This window comes from Anguilla rostrata, chromosome 12 (assembly GCF_018555375.3).
Source record: "Anguilla rostrata isolate EN2019 chromosome 12, ASM1855537v3, whole genome shotgun sequence".
Classification (NCBI taxonomy): domain Eukaryota; kingdom Metazoa; phylum Chordata; class Actinopteri; order Anguilliformes; family Anguillidae; genus Anguilla; species Anguilla rostrata.
This window is the reverse complement of record NC_057944.1, coordinates 35,324,048-35,344,399: the sequence shown is the minus strand read 5'-3', so window position 1 is coordinate 35,344,399 and position 20,352 is coordinate 35,324,048. Positions and strand designations below refer to the sequence as shown.

General features: G+C 39.8%; 3 protein-coding genes across 3 annotated transcripts; all 3 read right to left on the bottom strand.

The window, feature by feature from the left end:
* On the bottom strand, positions 1-3,009 carry LOC135236570 (olfactory receptor 2D2-like). The gene is made up of 2 exons (XM_064303023.1): positions 2,871-3,009; positions 1-2,364 (listed from the first exon to the last, which is right to left on the bottom strand). The coding sequence occupies exons 1-2, from the start codon at positions 2,986-2,988 to the stop codon at positions 1,412-1,414; spliced, it is 1,071 nt and encodes a 356-aa protein (XP_064159093.1). The 5' UTR covers positions 2,989-3,009; the 3' UTR covers positions 1-1,411.
* Positions 3,010-4,615: 1,606 nt separating this feature from the next.
* LOC135236571 (olfactory receptor 6N2-like) lies at positions 4,616-7,627 on the bottom strand. Its single transcript, XM_064303024.1, has 2 exons — positions 7,383-7,627; positions 4,616-6,907 (listed from the first exon to the last, which is right to left on the bottom strand). Exons 1-2 carry the CDS (start codon positions 7,423-7,425, stop codon positions 5,955-5,957), a joined length of 996 nt encoding a protein of 331 aa, XP_064159094.1. The 5' UTR covers positions 7,426-7,627; the 3' UTR covers positions 4,616-5,954.
* Positions 7,628-16,894: 9,267 nt separating this feature from the next.
* LOC135236251 (olfactory receptor 52E4-like) lies at positions 16,895-17,827 on the bottom strand. The gene has a single exon (XM_064302513.1). The coding sequence runs from the start codon at positions 17,825-17,827 to the stop codon at positions 16,895-16,897; it is 933 nt and encodes a 310-aa protein (XP_064158583.1).
* Positions 17,828-20,352: the final 2,525 nt, after the last annotated feature.

Here is a 20,352-nt window from a genome sequence, read left to right as displayed (position 1 = left end):
TTATAATTAACAATTTCAGATTGTTTCAGTAGTAGTCTGAAGCTGAATTGTACATTTGCTAATTTTACTTATCTGTCATTCAAATGTATTCATACAGAGAGAGAAACGCTTAAATTGAGCTCTGTAGCTTTTCCGACTTTCTGAAGTAACCTGCATTGGGAATTCTCCTCAGGGTTTGTATTGTTGTGCAAACAACTGGTCCCAGGAGAACTTGTCCTGCAGCTCCACATAGGATGTTAATTGGTCCAAAAATCCATCAGCTACTCAGAGTAGTCTCTTGACACAGATTCATGCTCCTCTCTGTTTGGTGCTGTACTCGTTGTTCCTTTTGTACTTTCTTGATCAGAACCAGAGAATCTGAATCTGTGCTATCCACTGGCATGGATCGTATGGAGGTGTTTTTGTCCAAAAGTCACAAATCTGTAAATGGTTTCACACATATAAAGAAATTAGCGTTTTATCATCTTATTATGAGTTTAACAATCTTCTTTTAGTTTATAAGTCTCTTCATTGCTTTGCCCGGGGGGGGGCGCTTGTGGCTGTCCCTGGTGGGCTTAGAGACACAATGCAGCGACAGCCAAAATGCTGGACAAATCCTGTTTTTTTTTGATGACAATACCACCAAAAATGAGCATTGTGCATTGTTTTTTTCTGAGTTATATCTAGGCGAGTTTTCAAAAAGGCCATTTTGAGACAAAAGGTAACCACATGACATTGTGGGTCTTTAGAGGTGTAAAATTCTATATATTGTATACTGTTGTATTCTATATTCATCATCTCAAAATATTCTCAATCTGCTAAAAATATTGAAATAAAATATTAGAACAGATATTGAATTACTATATAATCGAAGCACAAAAACTATTAGAATTAAAACAGTTCACAAAGAAAATATATTAATTTGTTAATTACTTTTATGTAAGACTTCAAAGTTTGGGAGTAAGCAAAGCTCGTTCTCTGGCACATCAAAACTTAATCATGCAAAGCATCTACAACTTCTTGTTGCGACAGGTTTAATCTTATTAAAGCATTTTTCTTCAACAGTTTTTGAAGTCCCATTGCTACCCATCAGTCTCAGTACTTTGAATAGCCAAACTCCAGTGTTAAGCCAGAGAACAAGTGATGTGGTTCCAGTGTTGGGAGATGCAGTGCGACCGAATAGATAAATAGTTTATGGGGAAGTAAATACAAAAACTGCATGATAAAAATTAACGACCCGGTCTTTTATAAGTAAATAATAATAATAATAATAATAATAATAAATATAAAAGCACCACCCCATTCTCTGCCTCAAATGAAATACAGTCTCATAATGGCCTATGATTTTCACAGCATACATCTAGACACACAAGGATAAAGGAAACGTTTATTGGGGAATTTACAGAGGATGTAAACAAGATTAACACTTATATCACATTAATATCTTATTTATGTGGAAGTGTTTTACAATAGCAGCCTTTAACTCTTTGTTTCTCAAGCTGTAAATGATGGGGTTCGCAAATGGAGTCAGGAAACAGTTGACGATGGAGACCAAGATGAGAACATTCGGATGAACATTTCTTACCATGGCACTGAGATAGACACACAGATGTGAACAATAGAACAGGATTACAACACTGAGATGTGAGGAGCAGGTGGAGAAGGCCTTCATACGGCCATCGGCAGATTTAATTTTACAAACCGCTAAAATTATTTTCCAGTATGTCCAAATGATGACAAATACAGGGAAAACAATGACTACCGAGGCGTTCACGAGAGCTGCAAGCAGCAACAATGCTGAGTCCAAGCAGGACAGTGAAACGACAGGAGGGAAATCACAAAACCAGAACATGACTTGGTCCCCGCAATAAGGTAACCTTGATGAAGGAATTACAGTTGGAAGAGGCACTAAAGTTCCACAAGTCCAAGCGAAGACTGAGAGCAGAGCACACACCCTAGGCGTGACAATTTCATTGTAGCGTAGAGGATTACAAACGGCCACGTAGCGGTCATAGGCCATGACAGCCAGGATAACACTCTCAATAGACTGAAATGTCAAATAGGTGTTCAGCTGCAAGAAGCACCCTGTGAAAGAAATGGCAAGGTCATTCAGTAAGCCCACAGATATCATCTTGGGGAAAACACTGGTTGTGATGATGATGTCTGCGAAGGAGAGATTGCCGAGGAAAATGTACATGGGTGTGTGCAGTTTGGTCTCCAGCACCACCACAGTGCAAACCATAGAGTTACCAATAACTACTAGAATGTAGACCACCAAGATGCAAACAGAGAGCTCTGTGTAGTATTGTTTGAGCCCCAGCTCTCCCCCAGCAATGAAAAACTGTTGGATCTGGCTTTGGTTGTAGTCCAGCCGTTGACTGACATCTGGAAATAAAAGTATCCAAGGGTTAAAAAGGGTGGTATAAATGACACAATGTATCTCAGATATATTGGAATACATTCTGGAAGGATATGAAGGAAAAGTTGAAGAAGAAAAAAAAACAACAACATCAAACAACAGCAAGAAATCAAAACAACAGAAAAAAATAGGCTAAGACCTAATCTACTGGATATGATTGCCTTTCCAGTTCCTTCCGTCACCTTTTCCTAGTAAATGAATTAACATACACGGAGTTTGAATATAAAAGAACATTCTTGCAATATTTGAAATATTTGTAATTCAGACCCATAATTTGAGTTTTTCTAATATACAAAAGCAATAAAAAATCCAGACTTGTTTTTGCGGGAGTTTAAGCCAGGGTCCGTTGTAAATCGTATTTGTGATAAATGTTTGTACAGTGCACTATACATATAATTAAATGAAATTTTAAATCTAGAAATATAAACGATTGTAATACCCAGCCAATTAAAGTGCTGTTAGTAACACTTACTTTGCGTTTGCCCAGTCGTTCCGTTGGCTCCTCGAGCTCTCATCTTGCCTGCTCGTCTGACCTGGAACTTTCTCTCAGAGGGATCTGTGAGGCTGCTCGTTTTAACAGAGTTCCTCATCGAAGTCGGTCCTCACAGGAAGCATCTCTGTCTATGACTGGAAAAGCCCCCTTTATTGAACTTACTTTAGAGGGGGTCATGGGAGCTAATTATGCAGGGTGACACCCATGAAGCACCAATTAAAACTATGTGTAACAAGTACTCATGCATGCTTACACAGCCATATGCCCCCCCCCCCCCTCATTAGCAGCCATTGTTTTCATAAACACGGTCAGCAATTTGCACACATTTATTTTACAGGAAAGTGCTCTGGTGACTCACCAATTAGCCGATCATCCTTATTATTTTGGTTGATTAAGTATTTGTCACACGCTGTAAGTTACAGGATCGACTGTCTGAACCTGGTCAGGCCTAATCCACGACTCCAGGCTCCAAAGCAACTGTGGCACAGTTGTAAAAGAGGGGGGGAGGGTTGTTTTCAGTGCTGCAAATTGGATTTCCCCTTTTTTCCCTTGATGATTTTTTATAATCAGTGCGTGTGCCAGAGCCAACTGCTAATTTCATATGAAGAGAAACCATATTATGAGGGGCTCTGATATGAACTCTATGAGCCACTAAAACAAAGGTGAGACCGAATAGTTTTAATTTGAATATTAATTCAAATCTAAAGATATTTTCCATTTCCAGTACCCTCCAAACATATGCTAACAGTGGAGTAAAATTCGTAATTTTTGCCATATACTTTGCCACTTGGATTTGACATCAAAAGATAAATATACAACAAACAAGTAGCGACAATCATAATTTATTTCATGGTATTTACGTGTGTACTTGTTATATCTTCATACAGAAAAAAAACTGTTTTCCTGTAGAGTCCCCCCATATATTCCAGTGGCACAAACCAGTGCCTTTTGCAGGAACGCCCTGCTTCACGCTCATACACATTCACACCTGGGAGCTGCCCAGTACAACCACAATCCTCTATTGTTGGCCACTGAGCAGCTCCTCTGGAGGGAGAGAACAGCTACTAAACTATTTTTAGTTGTTTATAAAACATTTTTTTGGAGGAAAAACCATATTAAACAAATTCAATATAGAATATTTTTAAGGTTTTAGAATACATATTACTTGAAGAACTGTAAAATAAGTTAGAATGTATCCACCCGGGGATGTAAAGCACAATTAAACCACATTTTCTGATAGATTTCATTGCATTGTGTCATAAATCTACAGTTTACTGCCAAAATAAAGGAAAGGCCAACCATAGTGTTTGCTTCTAAAGTTGCCAATGGGCTGTTTTTTATAATATTGCCTGCTCACACCCTAGATTGATATTTGCGGGCAACTAAAATTTTTTTATTAGGCCCAATAATTAGATAATGGGCCGCAGCTGCAATGATCACGATGCCTTGCAACTGCGGCCATATACCTGTGAGTAGGGGCCGGTGCTGCCCCCTGGTGGACAGCACCCACATTTCCTTCCTGCTGCCAAACAATATACTTTAAGGAAATAATACATGTTAATTAGGGTCTCTTCATTGGTGCTAACATTATCACTCAGAATGAAAACATGTTAATTTCTATTAACTAACATTAAAAAAAAAACTGTATTATGTACATCGCAAATCAGTATTACCCGAAGTAATCATGGAGACAACCTTAAGAAAATATGAATACATACATGTGATTGACAGAAACATTCTTGGAAACAGCCACCGCTGTTGCTGCAGTGCCACCATGGTACAAGGTGTGGCCACCATGTCTGCTGTTGAATGCATCAAACATACGACACTAATGACAGCAAATAGGCCAGATATCTTTATTGCATCACACTGGAATGGAGCAAGCTAAAGGAAAGAAAAAGTAACCAGGAAATACCCCCATTCAGACTTTCAAACAAAATCTTATCGTTGTCCTTTGCAGGGTATGAGCCAAACCAAGTTACACAGAGGCTAAATTCACACATCTCTTTACAACCCACAGTTTATACCTGACCCAGAAAAGCTGGGTTGACTATCACTCACTCTTTTGTATTTTCGCCTTTGGCCAGACTTTTGGAAATAGTTGAATATGAGACAGCAGGCACAAAGAGGATGCACTCTCTGGCATTACATATTCCCTTCACTACTACTAATACTGCTAGTACTGCTACTACTGCTGTTACTACTACTACTACTGCTGCTGCTACTATTACTACTACTACGGCTACTACTACTATTACTACTACTGCTACTATTATTACTGCTACTACTGCTACTACTGCTGTTACTGCTACTACTACTACTGCTGCTGCTGCTACTATTACTACTACTACGGCTACTACTACTACTACTATTACTACTACTGCTACTATTATTACTGCTACTACTGCTGCTGCTGCTGCTACTACTACTACTACTTGTGGAAACACTTGGTGGTAAAAATGAACACAAACTTGAAGATAGGTACAATACTGGCACAAATTATGGAAACACTCTGCTTAAAGAATAAGTTGTTTAAGCCTTAAAGCAGCCTATTGTTGTTGTTTCTCTGAGCCATTTTCGTCTGTCAAAATGTTTTTACAACGAGCTGTAATGACATTATATTACCACCTGTAATCTGAAAGCAAGTATACAACAAGCCAAATATCTTTGCATGAATATTAACATTTTATATAAAAAATAAAATACTGGACAAAGAAATACATGTTCAATCTGATCATAAAATTTCAAGCAATAAGACACAATTTGACAGCTCAATTAATAAGGAACGAACTAATACATATAATGTACGTGTAATGATTATTAATAAAATAAAATAAAAATAAAAACTAAAAGGTGCCAGTTAAAACTAAGAGTCTAGGGGCAGATGTGCACAGGGTGTCAGTGAAAATATTTTTCATAGTGCGCCAACGCTCAGTAAAGCATTATTGAAAACCATAGCATCCGTGTGACACAGCCCAAATCAATTAAGGGAAAAGTCAACAAAATAACTTGGAAACGATGGGGAAAATTGAACAGGGAACATAAAAAAGGAACGCTTGAATGTCAGGAAAGAACCTCGCAGAGGTGGAAGTGTTTTCGAATAGCGGTCTTCAAGTCCTTATTTCTGAAGCTGTAAATGATGGGGTTCGCAAAAGGAGTCAGGAAGCAGTTGAAGATGGAGATCAAGATGAGAACATTCGGATGGACATTCTTTATCGTGGCACTGATATAGACGCACAGGTGGGCGAAAAAGAAGAGAATGACGATGATGAGGTGCGAAGAGCAGGTGGAGAAGGCCTTCTTACGGCCGTCCAGTGATTTGATTTTGCAGATTGCCACAACAATTCTATAGTAAGAAAAAACAATGAGAAAGAATGGGAAAACGAGCGCTATGGAAGCAATGCCTAGAGCCTGGACCAGCAAAAACGTCGAGTCCACACAGGACAGTGCAATAACAGGAGGGAAATCACAAAACCAGAACATAATTGTGTTGAAACAGTAAGATAATCTTGAGGCGGGGACTACATTTGGAAGGGGTAACAGAATTCCACAAATCCAAGCAGAGATGGCAAGTATGACACAAGTCCTGGGAGTGACGATATCATTGTAGCGTAGAGGGTTACAAATGGCCACGTAGCGGTCATAGGCCATCGCGGTCAGCACAAAACACTCAACAGACTGAAACGCCAAGTAGAAGTAGAGCTGCAAGAAACACCCAGAGAACGAAATGACGACATCATTCCACAGGCACACCATCAACATCTTGGGCAGAACACTGGTTGTGATGACGATGTCAATGATTGACAGGTTGCTGAGGAAAAAGTACATGGGCGTATGCAGTTTGGTTTCCAGCATCACCACGGAGAAAACTGTGAGGTTTCCAATGATGACTACGAGGTAGACCACCAGAAGGAGAACAGAGAGCTCAGTGTAGAAGTCATTGAGTCCCAGTTCTCCCCCAACAATGACAAAATCTCCAGAGAAGGTTTGGTTGTAGTCCAGCTGTTGAAGAGCATCTGGAAATTAAGCCATCTAGGTGTTAAAAGAGCATTATGTGTACATTTGACAAAGAAAACCTTTCAAACCTTTCAGTCTGAATTTTTTTTACTCATCCTGGGTAAGAATAGCTTGATACTGCTAGGCTGTTATTGAAAATGAGAACACGTTTTCATTTTCAATAACAGCCTAACAGTATCAAGTTACTAGATCACTGATTTTTTACAAGTTCAGTTCAACAGACCTCTCTGCAGCTTTATCATTTATCCATTCACTCTAAATTCTTGTGCTTCATGCATAAAACAAAACTTTGTACACTGATGTATGGCAATAAATAAAACATGCTGTATTCCAAAACTGTAATGAATGCAGCAAGATCTGCAAACACATGCACAGATGTAATGGATATGCAAAGAAAACTATACCAACAAATAAACTTTAGAAAAGAAAGGGCTGAAGTTTTAACACAGTGCTAACCCACTCCGTCACACTTACGGTCTATTTGTCCAGTTGTGTTGTTCACTTCATTTGCTCTCATTTTGCTCGCATACCTGGCCTGGAACTTTCTCTGACAGTGTCTGGTGAAGCTACCCGTTTTAACAGACCTTCCTGATGCCAGTCCTCAAAGCAGCGTCTGTTTTGAAAGGCCCTCTTTTAAAGAATCCATTTTTAATGGGAGTCCTGGGAACTAATCAAATTGTAACCATAAATACCAATTAAAACTTTTTAAGAAACAAAACAAAACATGATCATCTTTCAAATAGGCCACAAGAGGCCACAGTTTTAGGGCACTGAGTCCATAAGAAATGCCACTGTGTTACTGCTCTGTGCTCAATGGAAAAAAAACAAAGATTGTAAAAATAGATGGTGTACAGAAACAGGAATGACAAAAACAGCAGGTGTGCCGCAGGAATCCCATCAGTTTAATTTAAATTTTAACAACCCTGCATTTACCTGCATGCCCTGCGATAGACTGGCGGCCTGTCCAGGGTGTATTCCGGCCTCTCGCCCAATGCATGCTGGGATAGGCTCCGGCTCCGGCTCCAGCACCCCCTGCGACCCTGCTCAGGATAAGCGGGTATAGATAATGGATGGATGGATGCATTTATCGCTGTCATTCTGCAGATCTTACTTACATATCCAAATACCTTTAGTTAAATACGACATATACAAACACATTTAGTGTGTTGTTACCTATTTGAAACTATCCTACGTAGCCATTTGTATTCCTATTCATATTCCAAATTTATTCGGTATATGCTAAAAGACAAAAACTGTTCTTAGGTTAGGGCTCTATGCTCAATGCTTTATGAAGGCCCAAATATTTATTTCAGACAACAATTAAAAATATTTTGTAACGTCGAAAGGCATTTGACTATAATTTGGTTTCTTGAAAATCCCGTCCGAACATTGTTAGCAATACTGATAAAAAAATACCAAAAGGCACCATTTAATACAGATAGAAAACCAGGACAATAAAAATGAGCAAGGCGCATGGAATGGTCAGGAAACTCTTGCGAATGGTTGGCCTCAGCAATCACAATACTGACATGTTTCCATAATCAACCAATCACATGCACACAACACACATTTTCTCATACCCATCCAATTACAAGCGCACAACCAATGGAGTGCCTTTTTACACCAACAGTCAGACCTCTCCAGTGCTGCTTACTGCCTATGCTGCTTTGCATGCTTCACTTGCTACTGCACAGAATTGCGCAGAATTGACCCCAGCACGTTTCTGGTATTTCTCCTGTTTAGTAGGGACTATGTATCGTGCTCCGTGTTAGATAAGGTAGTGCACGCTTGTGTGTGCACTGTCGTACCTAAAGCAGATCCACTCAGAGGCTAACCAAAAAATGTACTTATGTACTCATTAAAATATTAAATCTAAATACGTGTGTTGTCCTGACTGGAATTCAGTTAGGCGCATGAGTGTATAAGTCAATGGGAACTGCTATTAATGAGGGCTACGGGACATAACATTCACCCAATATAATGGCTGTAAGAATGAAATGTCGGGTTCAGCTCAGTCAGGATTCGATTCTGTGCTGTCATTGCACAAAGGACTAGTGTTTCAGCAGGATGGAACACTCAGAATGACCCTCAATATCATTTTAGTACCACATGCAGATAGATCAGTTTTTTGCTCAACATTCAGACATTCAAGCACTAAGATAGCTTATCACCCGAGCATTCATCAGTAGTTAAATTAGCAATGCGATATGTAGAATGCCCACAAATACTTATGCAACAAAAAGAATCCCCTTCTCTCGACTCAATTACTTGCACAATATGGCCTAGGAACACAGACAGAATGAAGGATGAAGGATGTAAAACTCCAGCACAGGTTCAGAATCTTTGGACAATAAAACTGTTCCAACAAAATGCAACCGAGCTATGTTTTTAGCCAACATAGCTTTAATGTCATCGTTTGCCCGTTCTACAGTATATTATATTTAAGGCCCATTGTATTTGGTTTTTACTGAATTTCTCAGTAAATTACCCATATTCGAAAAAAAGAATCTGATTAGTTTAAACCGATTTTCCGACTCATTTCCTCGCTAAAATGCATAGACTGTTTTTTATGGCATTATTTTTCAGTCAGATATGATTTATATAGATAAAATATGTCATACACTATGAACTAATTCGTTTCCTTGATTTAATCAAAAAGTGAACATGAAGTGTTACATTAGCATTCTATAGTGGAGCTTCATCAGCACACTCATACAGATTATTATTATTGTTGTTGTTGATGTTGTTGTTGTTGTTAATTTATAAAGCATATCACTCAAAGCATTAAATAAAAACAGCAGAAAAGGAGTGAAGAAATGAAGAAAATTAACAAACAAAAAAATAATACCTAAGAATATAAAATATGAATAGAAGTAAATAACAATAACAGAAGAAAAAAAAAACTGTTTTTTCTTTGGTTTTTAAAAACAGTTTTTAGTTAGGGCTGGTTTTTCGAACAATTGTCTCAGACCCTAATACCACCAGGAAGCAAAAAAAATAAAAAATAAATAAATGAACTAGATATTAATTATGCTCCCCTAGGTTTAAATTTACCCGAGTTTGTTGAGATGATTAGAGCTCTGTTCAGCTCCTCTCTTGGGTCATCGCTGTTTCTCTGTGTTCTGATGCAGCCCTCCTGAGTCACGCATGTTCCACTTCAACAGAACCTGGGCTAGCACACACACACACACAAAAAACACCCTTTCAATTTTACTCACTAAAACTGCCAACAGTTGTGTACTGAGATTATAATTGTAATATTTGTAGAGAAATTATCTTATACGTTTGCTCTCCTTTTAATCAATTTCAATTTATCCATTTAGCTGAGTAAGGGAAAAAACAGAACATGAATGTCATAAAAAAAAAGATAAAGCAAATGTTGAAGGAGGACATAGAGGGAAAAATGACATTATGTATTAATGGTAAAAATGATATTTAGGACTGCTGGGAGGCTCATCCCGCTAAGGCACTGTTAGAGTACACGGATGGGTCCCACAGTCCGGGATCAAATTCGAATCCCTACAGTGCCAGTAGCGAGTGTAAGTGTTAGACTGTTCTGTAAGAATATATATGGAAAGTATGTGTTGCTCTCTGGACACAAGTATAGGTTGCCAGTCCCTGGTAAAGAAAACATGCACAGAGAGCACATGTGACCTCTCTGTGTCTTCTTTATGAAAGCTTAACACAACACAACAGAACACAACAGCAACTGTCCATTTACTTTCGCTCCCCTAAAGTGGGGGTGACTATATATAAAAAGGCCTGTAATTCCTACACAGATTGTCTGATATGGATGTAAATGCCCCCAAATTAAAGCTGACAGTCTGTACTGAAACCACATATTAAGTGTTTTATTTGAAATGCAATGTGCTGGAGTAGAACCAAAAACAGCAAAAACTGGCACCGTCTCATCATGACTTTTGGAAGTAACTGCATACTGCAGTATATTTTATTTCAAAGTGAAAAAGTGTAACCACTCTGTGCACTAAAATAACCCCCAACTTGTTGGTCTTGAATCTATAATGAGCTCCAAAGTGAATAGAGCTCTATTTACTGTACACTGTTAAACAGTTACTCTTATTATACCCGAGAGAAGCAACTCAAGGCAATTAACAATCGCACCTGCAAGTGTTTTAATAACAATGACATACACAAATCCATTGTGCTTGTCCTCATGTAGTGGAACTATAGATCCTTAAAATGTATTCAAATATGCACTGAAGCACATTTTTACAGGTTGACAAGAGGACACAGGAAACGGTTCATGATAGAGATCAAGATGAAAATGCGTGGAGGAATAGTGGAGGAAAGTGTGTACTTTAGCAATTATATAGACACACAGGTACGCAAAATCGAAGGTGAAGACAACCAACATGTCACGTGAGAGAAGAAGGTGGACAAGGCCTTTTTTTTCTTTTGCAAGTTCTTAGTTGTTTTTACAGAACAGTCTTGAAATATGTGAAATCTAATCAGGGAAAGAAGAGATTAAAATTGCAGAAAGGCAGTGAGATTGGCATCATGTAACATGGGGGAAATTGTAGATTTTAATCACAGACTGGGGGGGGGGGGGGGTTATATTTCAAATGGTGGTTTTAAGAACATAAAAAGGGCCATCATCCTAACCCCCCCCCCCCCCCCAATAAAGTGCCTATGGCAGCACACCCCCCACCTCTACTTTCTATGTCTTCACTTAGGTCCCTCTGAAGATGTGATCTTACAGGTCATTCAAATGATTTTACTGTATGACCAAACAATGATTAAAAAAGGATCAACTGTAATTACAATAGCACAAGCTGGTGTTAAGTCTGTCAGAGATGTTGCAACTGCACAAGAGGGGAGGATAAACAGATAACCAAAAAAAAAAAAAAAACTATCTGCTGATATAACAAAAGTATGAGTTGAAAGGATGACACGCCAGACTGGTAAACCCAGCCCTGGATTTGTCATTATGACAACGCAGCAAACATACAACTAGCTGCTTTTTTTGCTTGAATGTTCGCATGTTGTTTTGGCAGCGCATAAGTAAAATGATACAAACTGTTAGACACCAGATGGAGGTTTTTAAATTGAAGCACATAATGCATTACCAATTTATGCAACTGGTCTACCGCAGTTTTCTTAAACAGAACAGTTGTGGAACAATTAAGAGTATAGCCTTGGCTAGTGACCTGACACTATAATAAATTCAAAGAGGCCTTGCATTCACAGACCCATACAAACATTAAACCTTTATTTGACTAGGAAGTCACATTGAGATTAAAACCTCTTTTAAAAGTGACACCTAGCCAAGACAGGGCCAAAGCAGTATGAAACAGCATACAAAACAACAACAGTGACTACAGTAGCACACGGAATAAACCAACCAACATGATAAAATACATACACTGAAACAGTGTTAAATAAGTTCAGGGTTTAAAACAAGAACAGGTCACAACAGTTTGAATATTCAGAGGATTCAACTGCCATTCCTTATATCGGTGGCACTTATTTTTTATTATTTGGTTAAAACAAGCTCTCAGAAAGTTGCTCTTGAGTTTCTGGGGAAACAAAACCAGTAATGAGCTCCAAAGAGAACACAGGTTTATTTCCACGGTTTAACAGGCACTCTAATAATAGCACTAATAATACATATGAGACTGTTCAAAGCAATTAATAGCGGAAAACAATCGCGATTCATAACACTTCCTATTGTTATAAAATGTATAAAGGAATAATAAATAAAAGTGAATTATTATTATTATTATTATTATTATTAATAATAATAATAATAATAATAATAATAATAATAATAATAAAATAATACACTTTTCATAGTACTCAAAGCAATTATCAGAAAGTTAACATCAACAAAACAGATTTAAACACAGTAGGATCATTAAAAAAATAATAATTTAAAAAGTTGCAGTTAAAAATTGCTGGAACAAAAAAAGCAACATATTACTTTTTATGCTTTGGTAGACTATCTCTTTCCAGCAGCACTGAGGAAGTGCACCACTGCAGTTGCACAGCATTGCTCTACAGTAAGGGAATTAAGCAGCTGGTCTGAATAGGAGGTACCCTGGCATTAGCATCATAAAGCTTCTGTCCGCAAGTGTCGACCCTGTGCAATAATAATGATCATTTTAATGGTTATACAACACATAAAGGACACAAATCTGATAGTAGGCCCTGTCTCAGGGAGGCCTCTTCCTCTTCCTCCAAAGACACATCCGATAATATTATCGCAAACGCCAGAGTTGAGCGTACAGGAAATGGTACTAATGGGACAGCCACAGAGTCAGCAGTTATTGGTTTCACCTTAACATCAGCAACCGATTCAGACCCAAGCAACCAGATGAGGTCAGATAACAATGTAATCAACAGCTGTGATCCCACAGTTAAGTGCTCAGTTACAGAAAACACCAGTAGACCCAGTGATTCTCCAGAACCTTCTCTCTCGTTCGTATCACGTAGTTTCAGGACACCGAAATGTGTTCCAAAGGGCCAGCAGTACTGCTGGTTTTCTTTCTGCCCCTCAAATCAGGGACTGCTTTAAACCTGACACACCAGGTGAGAGTAATCTCTGGCCAATCAGTGACCCTATTGGACCATGGATGATCAGGCAGAGAAAACAAGCAGTAATACTGACCGTGAGGGCCATATTTGAGTATCCCTGACTTACTCTTATGTTCAATATAGGGCAGCCTGCACTTCTTGAACCTGCCCTCTCTGTTGGCACTATACTTCCCCACTTTAGGGAATTACAGCACTTAAACTTCGCACCAGTGATGGCACTGTAAGTCACTCTGGATAAGAGTGTGTTCTTAATGCCAGTAAAGTAAAGTAAAGTAAAGTAAAGCAGCACTTGTAAAGCCTTAATATCACATCAATGTGGCTGCTACAGGTATGAGTAAACTGTTTTTAGTTTGTAGGTAAATGATTACGCTAGATGAGCTACTATAAATGGCTGTTCTTATCTTTATGTTTTATGCTCTAATCGCAGAAAAGCCAGATCGATGACTTAAGCAATCTGCTTTGGGTATGTTCAGTTTGTCATAATAAAGTATTTACAAACAGTAGACCAACATGATGTTGGTCAAATGTGAATTTATATAATAAACTGTGAATATAATAAAATATGGGTCAGAAGGCAGAGAGTATGGTATCATTTTTCAGTTACCATTCATTTATTAACTTTAGCAAAAAGCCGTGCTGTCCACCAATGTCAATGCTTTACTATGAAAATTGCAGTGGCACTTATGTCACTGACACTGACTGTCATTTTCCTCACCTGTGATGCAGTACCAACTTCAGACAATAAGTGGCAGTGAAGGACTGAGGTGCAAGTCAAACAGGTGCAAGTCAAAACATCAAGCACGCATACGGTACGTATGTGTCGATGGACAGGCGGCACAGATGAGGTAAAACAGGAAGTAGCAAGAGCGTAGCAGAACGAAAGAGAGAATGGGAGAGGGAGAGAGAGAGAGAGAGAGAGAGAGAGAGAAAGTTGAGACAGTGCATACACTCCACTCATCAAAATACATAAACATTGTACATACATGCATTGACACACACGCACACACACATAAATACATGCATTCAAACACAAGTATACACACACATACAGTACCTTGCAAAAGTATTCAGACGCATGCAGTTTCAACATCGCCTTGCAAAAGAAATCTGACCCTTGCAGCATAAGCTTTTACCTATAAGCCTTTCGTTTTGGACCTAATGTTTATTAATGCAAGTTTTAAAAACAAGTAAAAATGTATATTGATACTTAAAAGTGAATAAACATGGAAAACAGTTCAATCTCTTGCTTTTATGTGCTTACGCAATAGGTATTACAAAGCCTCCATTCAAAGGGCTCAGCACTTCGACAGCCTGGCGACGACCTCGTGGCAATTACCAGGTCGCCCAAATCAAATAAATAATATAATAAATAATAATAAATAAATAAATAAAAACTATAACAAAAAACAGTCATACAATGAGCTGACAGGGCCTCCCGTTTGCCTGTCTTAAAAGTGGTTATCACAATTCCAGCATAAAACACCTGTGTTTGGGAGGGTTTGTCAGGCTGTGAATTTGAAGCAACCACAACAATGACCAGTGAGCTTTTCCTTAGCGATTCAGGGATATATTTATCAAAAGGCACAAATTAAGAGAAGGATGCAAATCAAACAAAAATCTAAATTTTTGGATATCCCAGTGCACACTGCTTTCTCAATAATTGGCTAGGGGATGCTGCACCATGCCACACAGAGACTACTATACAGTAAGACTACTATGTATAGGACTACTATGTATAGGAAAAGATGTCCCTTTAATCTCAGTGACCAAACAAAATGGGCGGACACGGTGGAATAGTGGTTAGCAGTGTTGGGTCCGACCGGATCCTCTCTGCGTGGAGTTTGCATGTTCTCCCCGTGCTTGCATGGGTTTACTCCAGGTACTCCAGGTTCCTCCCACACTCAAACACATGCATGTTAGGTGCGCTCCTGCAGTTGCCCTTGGCCAAGGCACTGGCCTCAGAACTGGAGTTAGTCCCCGGGCGCTGCACTGTGGCTGCCCACTGCTCCTAAGTAACTAGGATGGGTCAAATGCAGAGGAAAAGTTACCCCACGGGGTTCAATAAAAAAGTATATGTATAAAGGAAACTGATGAGAGATGTCACTGTGAGACTAATTACCTTAAAAGAGTGACTGAGTTCAATGGTGGAGAATGGATAAAATGTGCATCAGTAGGAAGCAATAACATATGAAGTGCATGGCATTAAGAGTGACAGCCATTACAAATAATAATAATAATAATAATAATAATAATAATAATAATAATAATAATAATAATAATAATAAGAATCATAATTACGGCCTGTCTGGAGTTCACAAGAAAGCATGCAAGTGATCAAGATGAAACTTGTAAAAAGCTTTTTAGGTGACTAGGTGTTCTTGTTCAAAACGCAATGCGTCATGACTGCAGCAAACCTAACACTGCACACGTCCCCCACTTAACACCACCCATATCGTTAAACATGGTAGTGATGATAGTATTATGCTATGGAGATGCTACTTGTTGGCAGGGACCAGGAAATGGTAAAAAAAAAAAATTAACAGAGCATAGTTCAGCAAAATGCTGGCCAGAAACCTGTAGAATTCTGTCCACTAAGGACCTGAAGCTGGAGTGGAAATTCAGCTTCCAGCAGGACAACGATCCAAAGCCACAAGGCCAAGACATTGGAGTGGCTCAAGAGTGAAAGGTGAATATCACCTGGCCAGGTAAGGTCCTGACCTCCACCTCAAAAATATTCTGTGGCGTAACTTGGAGACTGCATGTCCAAGCGGTTTAAGAGAGCTGGAGCGAGAAGAAAAAGCAGAAATTACCATAAAATTATCAATACATAATTTGTAATCATTTTGCAAAATATGAAAACTGTCCAAGCGTCTGAATACTTTTGCAGGACACTGTATATTGTCCGTGCTGACATTACATTGCAGGTAATTACTATATTAACTACACATCTTATCCCCCAGAGTAATATGTAATCACAGAAAGTCCTACTAGTCTATCAACATACAGGTAACAATAATAAATTTAAAAAATAAAAATAAAATAAATGCAACAAAAAATGATCTTTGTGGTGGAGATGGGAAATTGGAAATTCCTAAAAACAATCATATGTTAAAAATATCTAATAAAGTTTATTCAAATACTATGGGCTATTTGTAGTTTTATAACAGAAGCATGGCTGAAATATTTTATGCTACAAAAGAACACAAATGGGCCTTTTTCATTATCCAATATGTATTAAAAAAATAAATAAAAATAAAGTTGAATCCTCACATTAAAATAAACTGTGCTCTCTGGTTACACAGCACATTTTAGTTAACCTCTAAAAATAATGCATTCATAAATACGGGATATTCAAAAACGATTACTTAATGCATCCCGTACAAATATCGCACCTTCATTACTTTTTTCGAACAAATTTTTATTAAGGTCGATTAAGACTGGGTCACTTTGGTCTTGAAAATCTGCACAATTTTCTTTCTGAGGGTCTTAGTCTGGAGCCCGTAGATGATGGGGTTCAAGTTGGCGGGAACGACGTGAAACAAAATGTACGCCAGTTTCCTCAGGTCGGGGTAGTTGGGAAAGCGGTGCAGGATGATGGTCAAAAAGCCCGTCCACAGCATGATGAGGTACAGCACCAGGTGGCTGGCGCAGGTCTGCGCGGCCTTGCTGTTCAGCTCCTTGCTCTTCCTGGTCCAGCAGATGACGGCGATCCTGAAATAGGTGACCGCGATGCTGCCCATGGAGGACGCGAACAGCACCACGGTGAAGAACAGCCCGTAGATGTTGTTGACCGTCACGTCCTCGCAGGACAGCTTGAACAGGGACGCGTTGTCGCAGTAGGCGTTCAAAATGGTGGACCTGCAGCGGGACAGCCGGATGGTGAGGCCCAGCAAGACGGACACCAGGAAGAGCGAGGCGCCCCAGGCGGTGGCGGAGAGCTTCACCACGGTCCTGGTGGTCATTAGGGAGGGGTACCTCAAAGGGTGGCAGATGGCCACGTACCTGTCCAGGGCCATGATGATGAGGATCATGTGGGAGGCGGACCCGAACGTGTGGCTGCAGAACGCCTGCAGGACGCACTCACTGTACGAGATGTAGCGCTCGGGCGAGACCACGTCCGACATCAGACGAGGCATCAGGACCGTGTTTCCGATCAGATCGTTCACGGACAGGTTGCAGAACAGCAGGTACATGGGCTGGTGCAAGCCTCTCTCTGTGATTATGAGAACAAGGACTCCAATGTTGGAGACTACAAGGGCGAGGTAGACAAACAGCATCAGGAAAAATAAAGGGTACACAAATTGTGCGGAGATTTCAAACCCCTCGATTCGCAGGATTTGGCTGTTGATCGATGCGTTATCCATCTTTTAAACTAATAGCAAAGCTGCAAAAATAATTAAAAACCAATCATTATAAGTTATAATATAAATTGTACAAGCTAATGACATTGCACATGATATTGCACATTGTTTTAAAGTCTACCTGATGCATTTGTTATTGGATGACTGTGAACAAGCCATAATCTGTACATTTCTTCAATTGGTAATATCTTAATAAATCAGGTGTTATTCATAATACTACAATCCATTTGTAAGTATTGCCGTATTTTGTGCTTTTTTTCTGGGCAATATATATGGTAATAGTTACTCCAAAGCTCTCTTTAACAGGGCACTGATGCTTTAAAAGACACATTGTTCTGAAGTTCTGAAACACTCCTGCCATGTCTAATGCCGTCATCAAAACCACAAAATAACAAACATGAGCTTACCTTCTCTGGTGCTGAGAATCCTGCTAAGAGTTAACCGTCTGTATTTCTGCCAGTCACCGCTTATATTTTCTTGTCACGACCAATGACAATGATCCTGGACATCGAGTCGATAATGAGGTAGGGCCTGACACCATGTGGATTTGCACTTCCTGGATTTCCTACACGTGAGTTGCCAAGCAGCATACTCTCCTAGGTCAGGTTGATTGGCAGGGCCACGCTTCTCAGTGACAAGACAGTTCTTACATTAGGGGCGACATAGCTCAGGAGGTAAGACCGATTGTCTGGCAGTCGGAGGGTTGCCGGTTCAAACCCTGCCCTGGGCATGTCGAAGTGTCCTTGAGCAAGACACCTAACCCCTAACTGCTCTGGCGAATGAGAGGCATCAATTGTAAAGCGCTTTGGATAAAAGCGCTATATAAATGCAGTCCATTTACCATACGGGCATTTAGCGGACGCTCTTATCCAGAGCGACTTGCACAACTTTTCACATAGTATTAACATTGCATCCATTTATACAGCTGGGTATACACCAAAGCAATGCAGGTTAACTACCTTGCTCAATGGTACAACAGCAGTGTCCAACCCAGGAATTGATCCTATGACCTTTAGATTGTAAGCTTAATTCCTTACCCATTATATTACACTGCTCTCAGCCTTTGTCTCGTTCCCTTTCAAAACGATGGATCACAAAGGTCTGGCTGGAGTGTAAGATTTGATATTACACTGCCTGGCCAAAAAAAAAAAGTCGCACACTCTCATATTTCGTTGGACCGCCTTTAGCTTTGATTACGGCGCGCATTCGTCGTGGCATTGTTTCGACAACCTTATGCAACGTCACGACATTTATTTCCGTCCAGAATTGCATTATCTTGTATTGACGACGGGAGAGTCGAACCACTCCGTAAAGTCTTCTCCAGCACATCCCAAAGACTTTCAATGGGGTTAAGGTCAGGACTCTCTTGTGGCCAATTTATGTGTGAAAATGATTCCTCATGCTCCCAGAACCACTCTTCCACAATTTGAGCCCGATGAATCTTGGCATTGTCATCCTGGAAAATGCCCGTGCTGTCAGAAAAAAAAAAAATCCATTGATGGGATAATCTGGCCATTCAGTACATTCATTCGTTGCTGAGCCTAGACCTGACCAATTGAAACAACCCCAGATCATAACACTGCCTCCAGAGGCTTGTACAGTGGGCACTGTCCAAAAAAATCTAAACGGCGACTTTTTTTTTTGGCCAGACAGTGTATAATACGGGTAAGAGGGAGTAAATTACTCTTCACTGCACAGTACTGTACAGTACTGTAAGTTACCGCCAGAGATTAGTTTTTTACTCAGCCCACAACTGGTACCCAGAGGAGGGAGACAAAGTAGGAGAAATGCGAACATGTTAGGGTTAGCCGAAGTAACATTAGGCGATAAAGCTGTGCTTAAAAATGTCGTGCCGTACCACCTGCGCATGCATCCTACTAAGCGAAGCACCACCTGCGTGCATGCGTCCCACCAAACGTCCCTCAAAGGTTGTCCATGAGTGAGTGAGTGAGTGAGTGCAGCCTAAATCATAATATGGATGGTTTGTTTTTGCACCGTATTACGGCATGATACATTCATCCGGGCCTTTGCCATCGAGGCGCCAGGCTTGTAGAACGGAAGTCAACAAAAGCGGAATAACGTCCTCTCATTGTGTTTTTAAGTGTTTCTGCTGAAATCAGTACGTATCATAATCAAATTTTTAATTTCATGTCCAGATTGATATAGCCAAAACTTACCACGGCAGCCAGGTTGCACAATAGACAAGGGCAAGAACAGAAGAAAGAACCAAGAAGAATGCACTTTTTATGGGAATATTTCACGTCAACCTTTGTTTGCCCCAACAAAGTATCTCATTGCCAACCCCCCACCCCCCCACCCCTCCCCCCCAGTCAAAGTGGGCCAGAACCAGGACTGCTGTTAACAATGTTAATAATAATTTATATATGAAGTGCAAAATGCATTATTTCGCTCATGACTCATGCAGTGGTGTCATTTCTACAAATGGCATTGAAATTGAGGTTTGCTTGTGTCAACCGAGAGTTTCCCTCGACAGCTCACCTCTTCCCATCTGCATTACGTCATGTAAT

Excerpts from the sequence above, each read along its gene's own strand:
- LOC135236570 (XM_064303023.1), bottom strand. The coding sequence starts at position 2,988 with ATGAGGAACTCTGTTAAAACGAGCAGCCTCACAGATCCCTCTGAGAGA. Across the intron at positions 2,365-2,870 it reads AACGACTGGGCAAACGCAAA|ATGTCAGTCAACGGCTGGAC; the intron begins GTAAGTGTTACT and ends TTTTATTTCCAG.
- LOC135236571 (XM_064303024.1), bottom strand. The coding sequence starts at position 7,425 with ATGAGAGCAAATGAAGTGAACAACACAACTGGACAAATAGACC. Across the intron at positions 6,908-7,382 it reads CACAACTGGACAAATAGACC|ATGCTCTTCAACAGCTGGAC; the intron begins GTAAGTGTGACG and ends CTTAATTTCCAG.
- LOC135236251 (XM_064302513.1), bottom strand. The coding sequence starts at position 17,827 with ATGGATAACGCATCGATCAACAGCCAAATCCTGCGAATCGAGGGGTTT.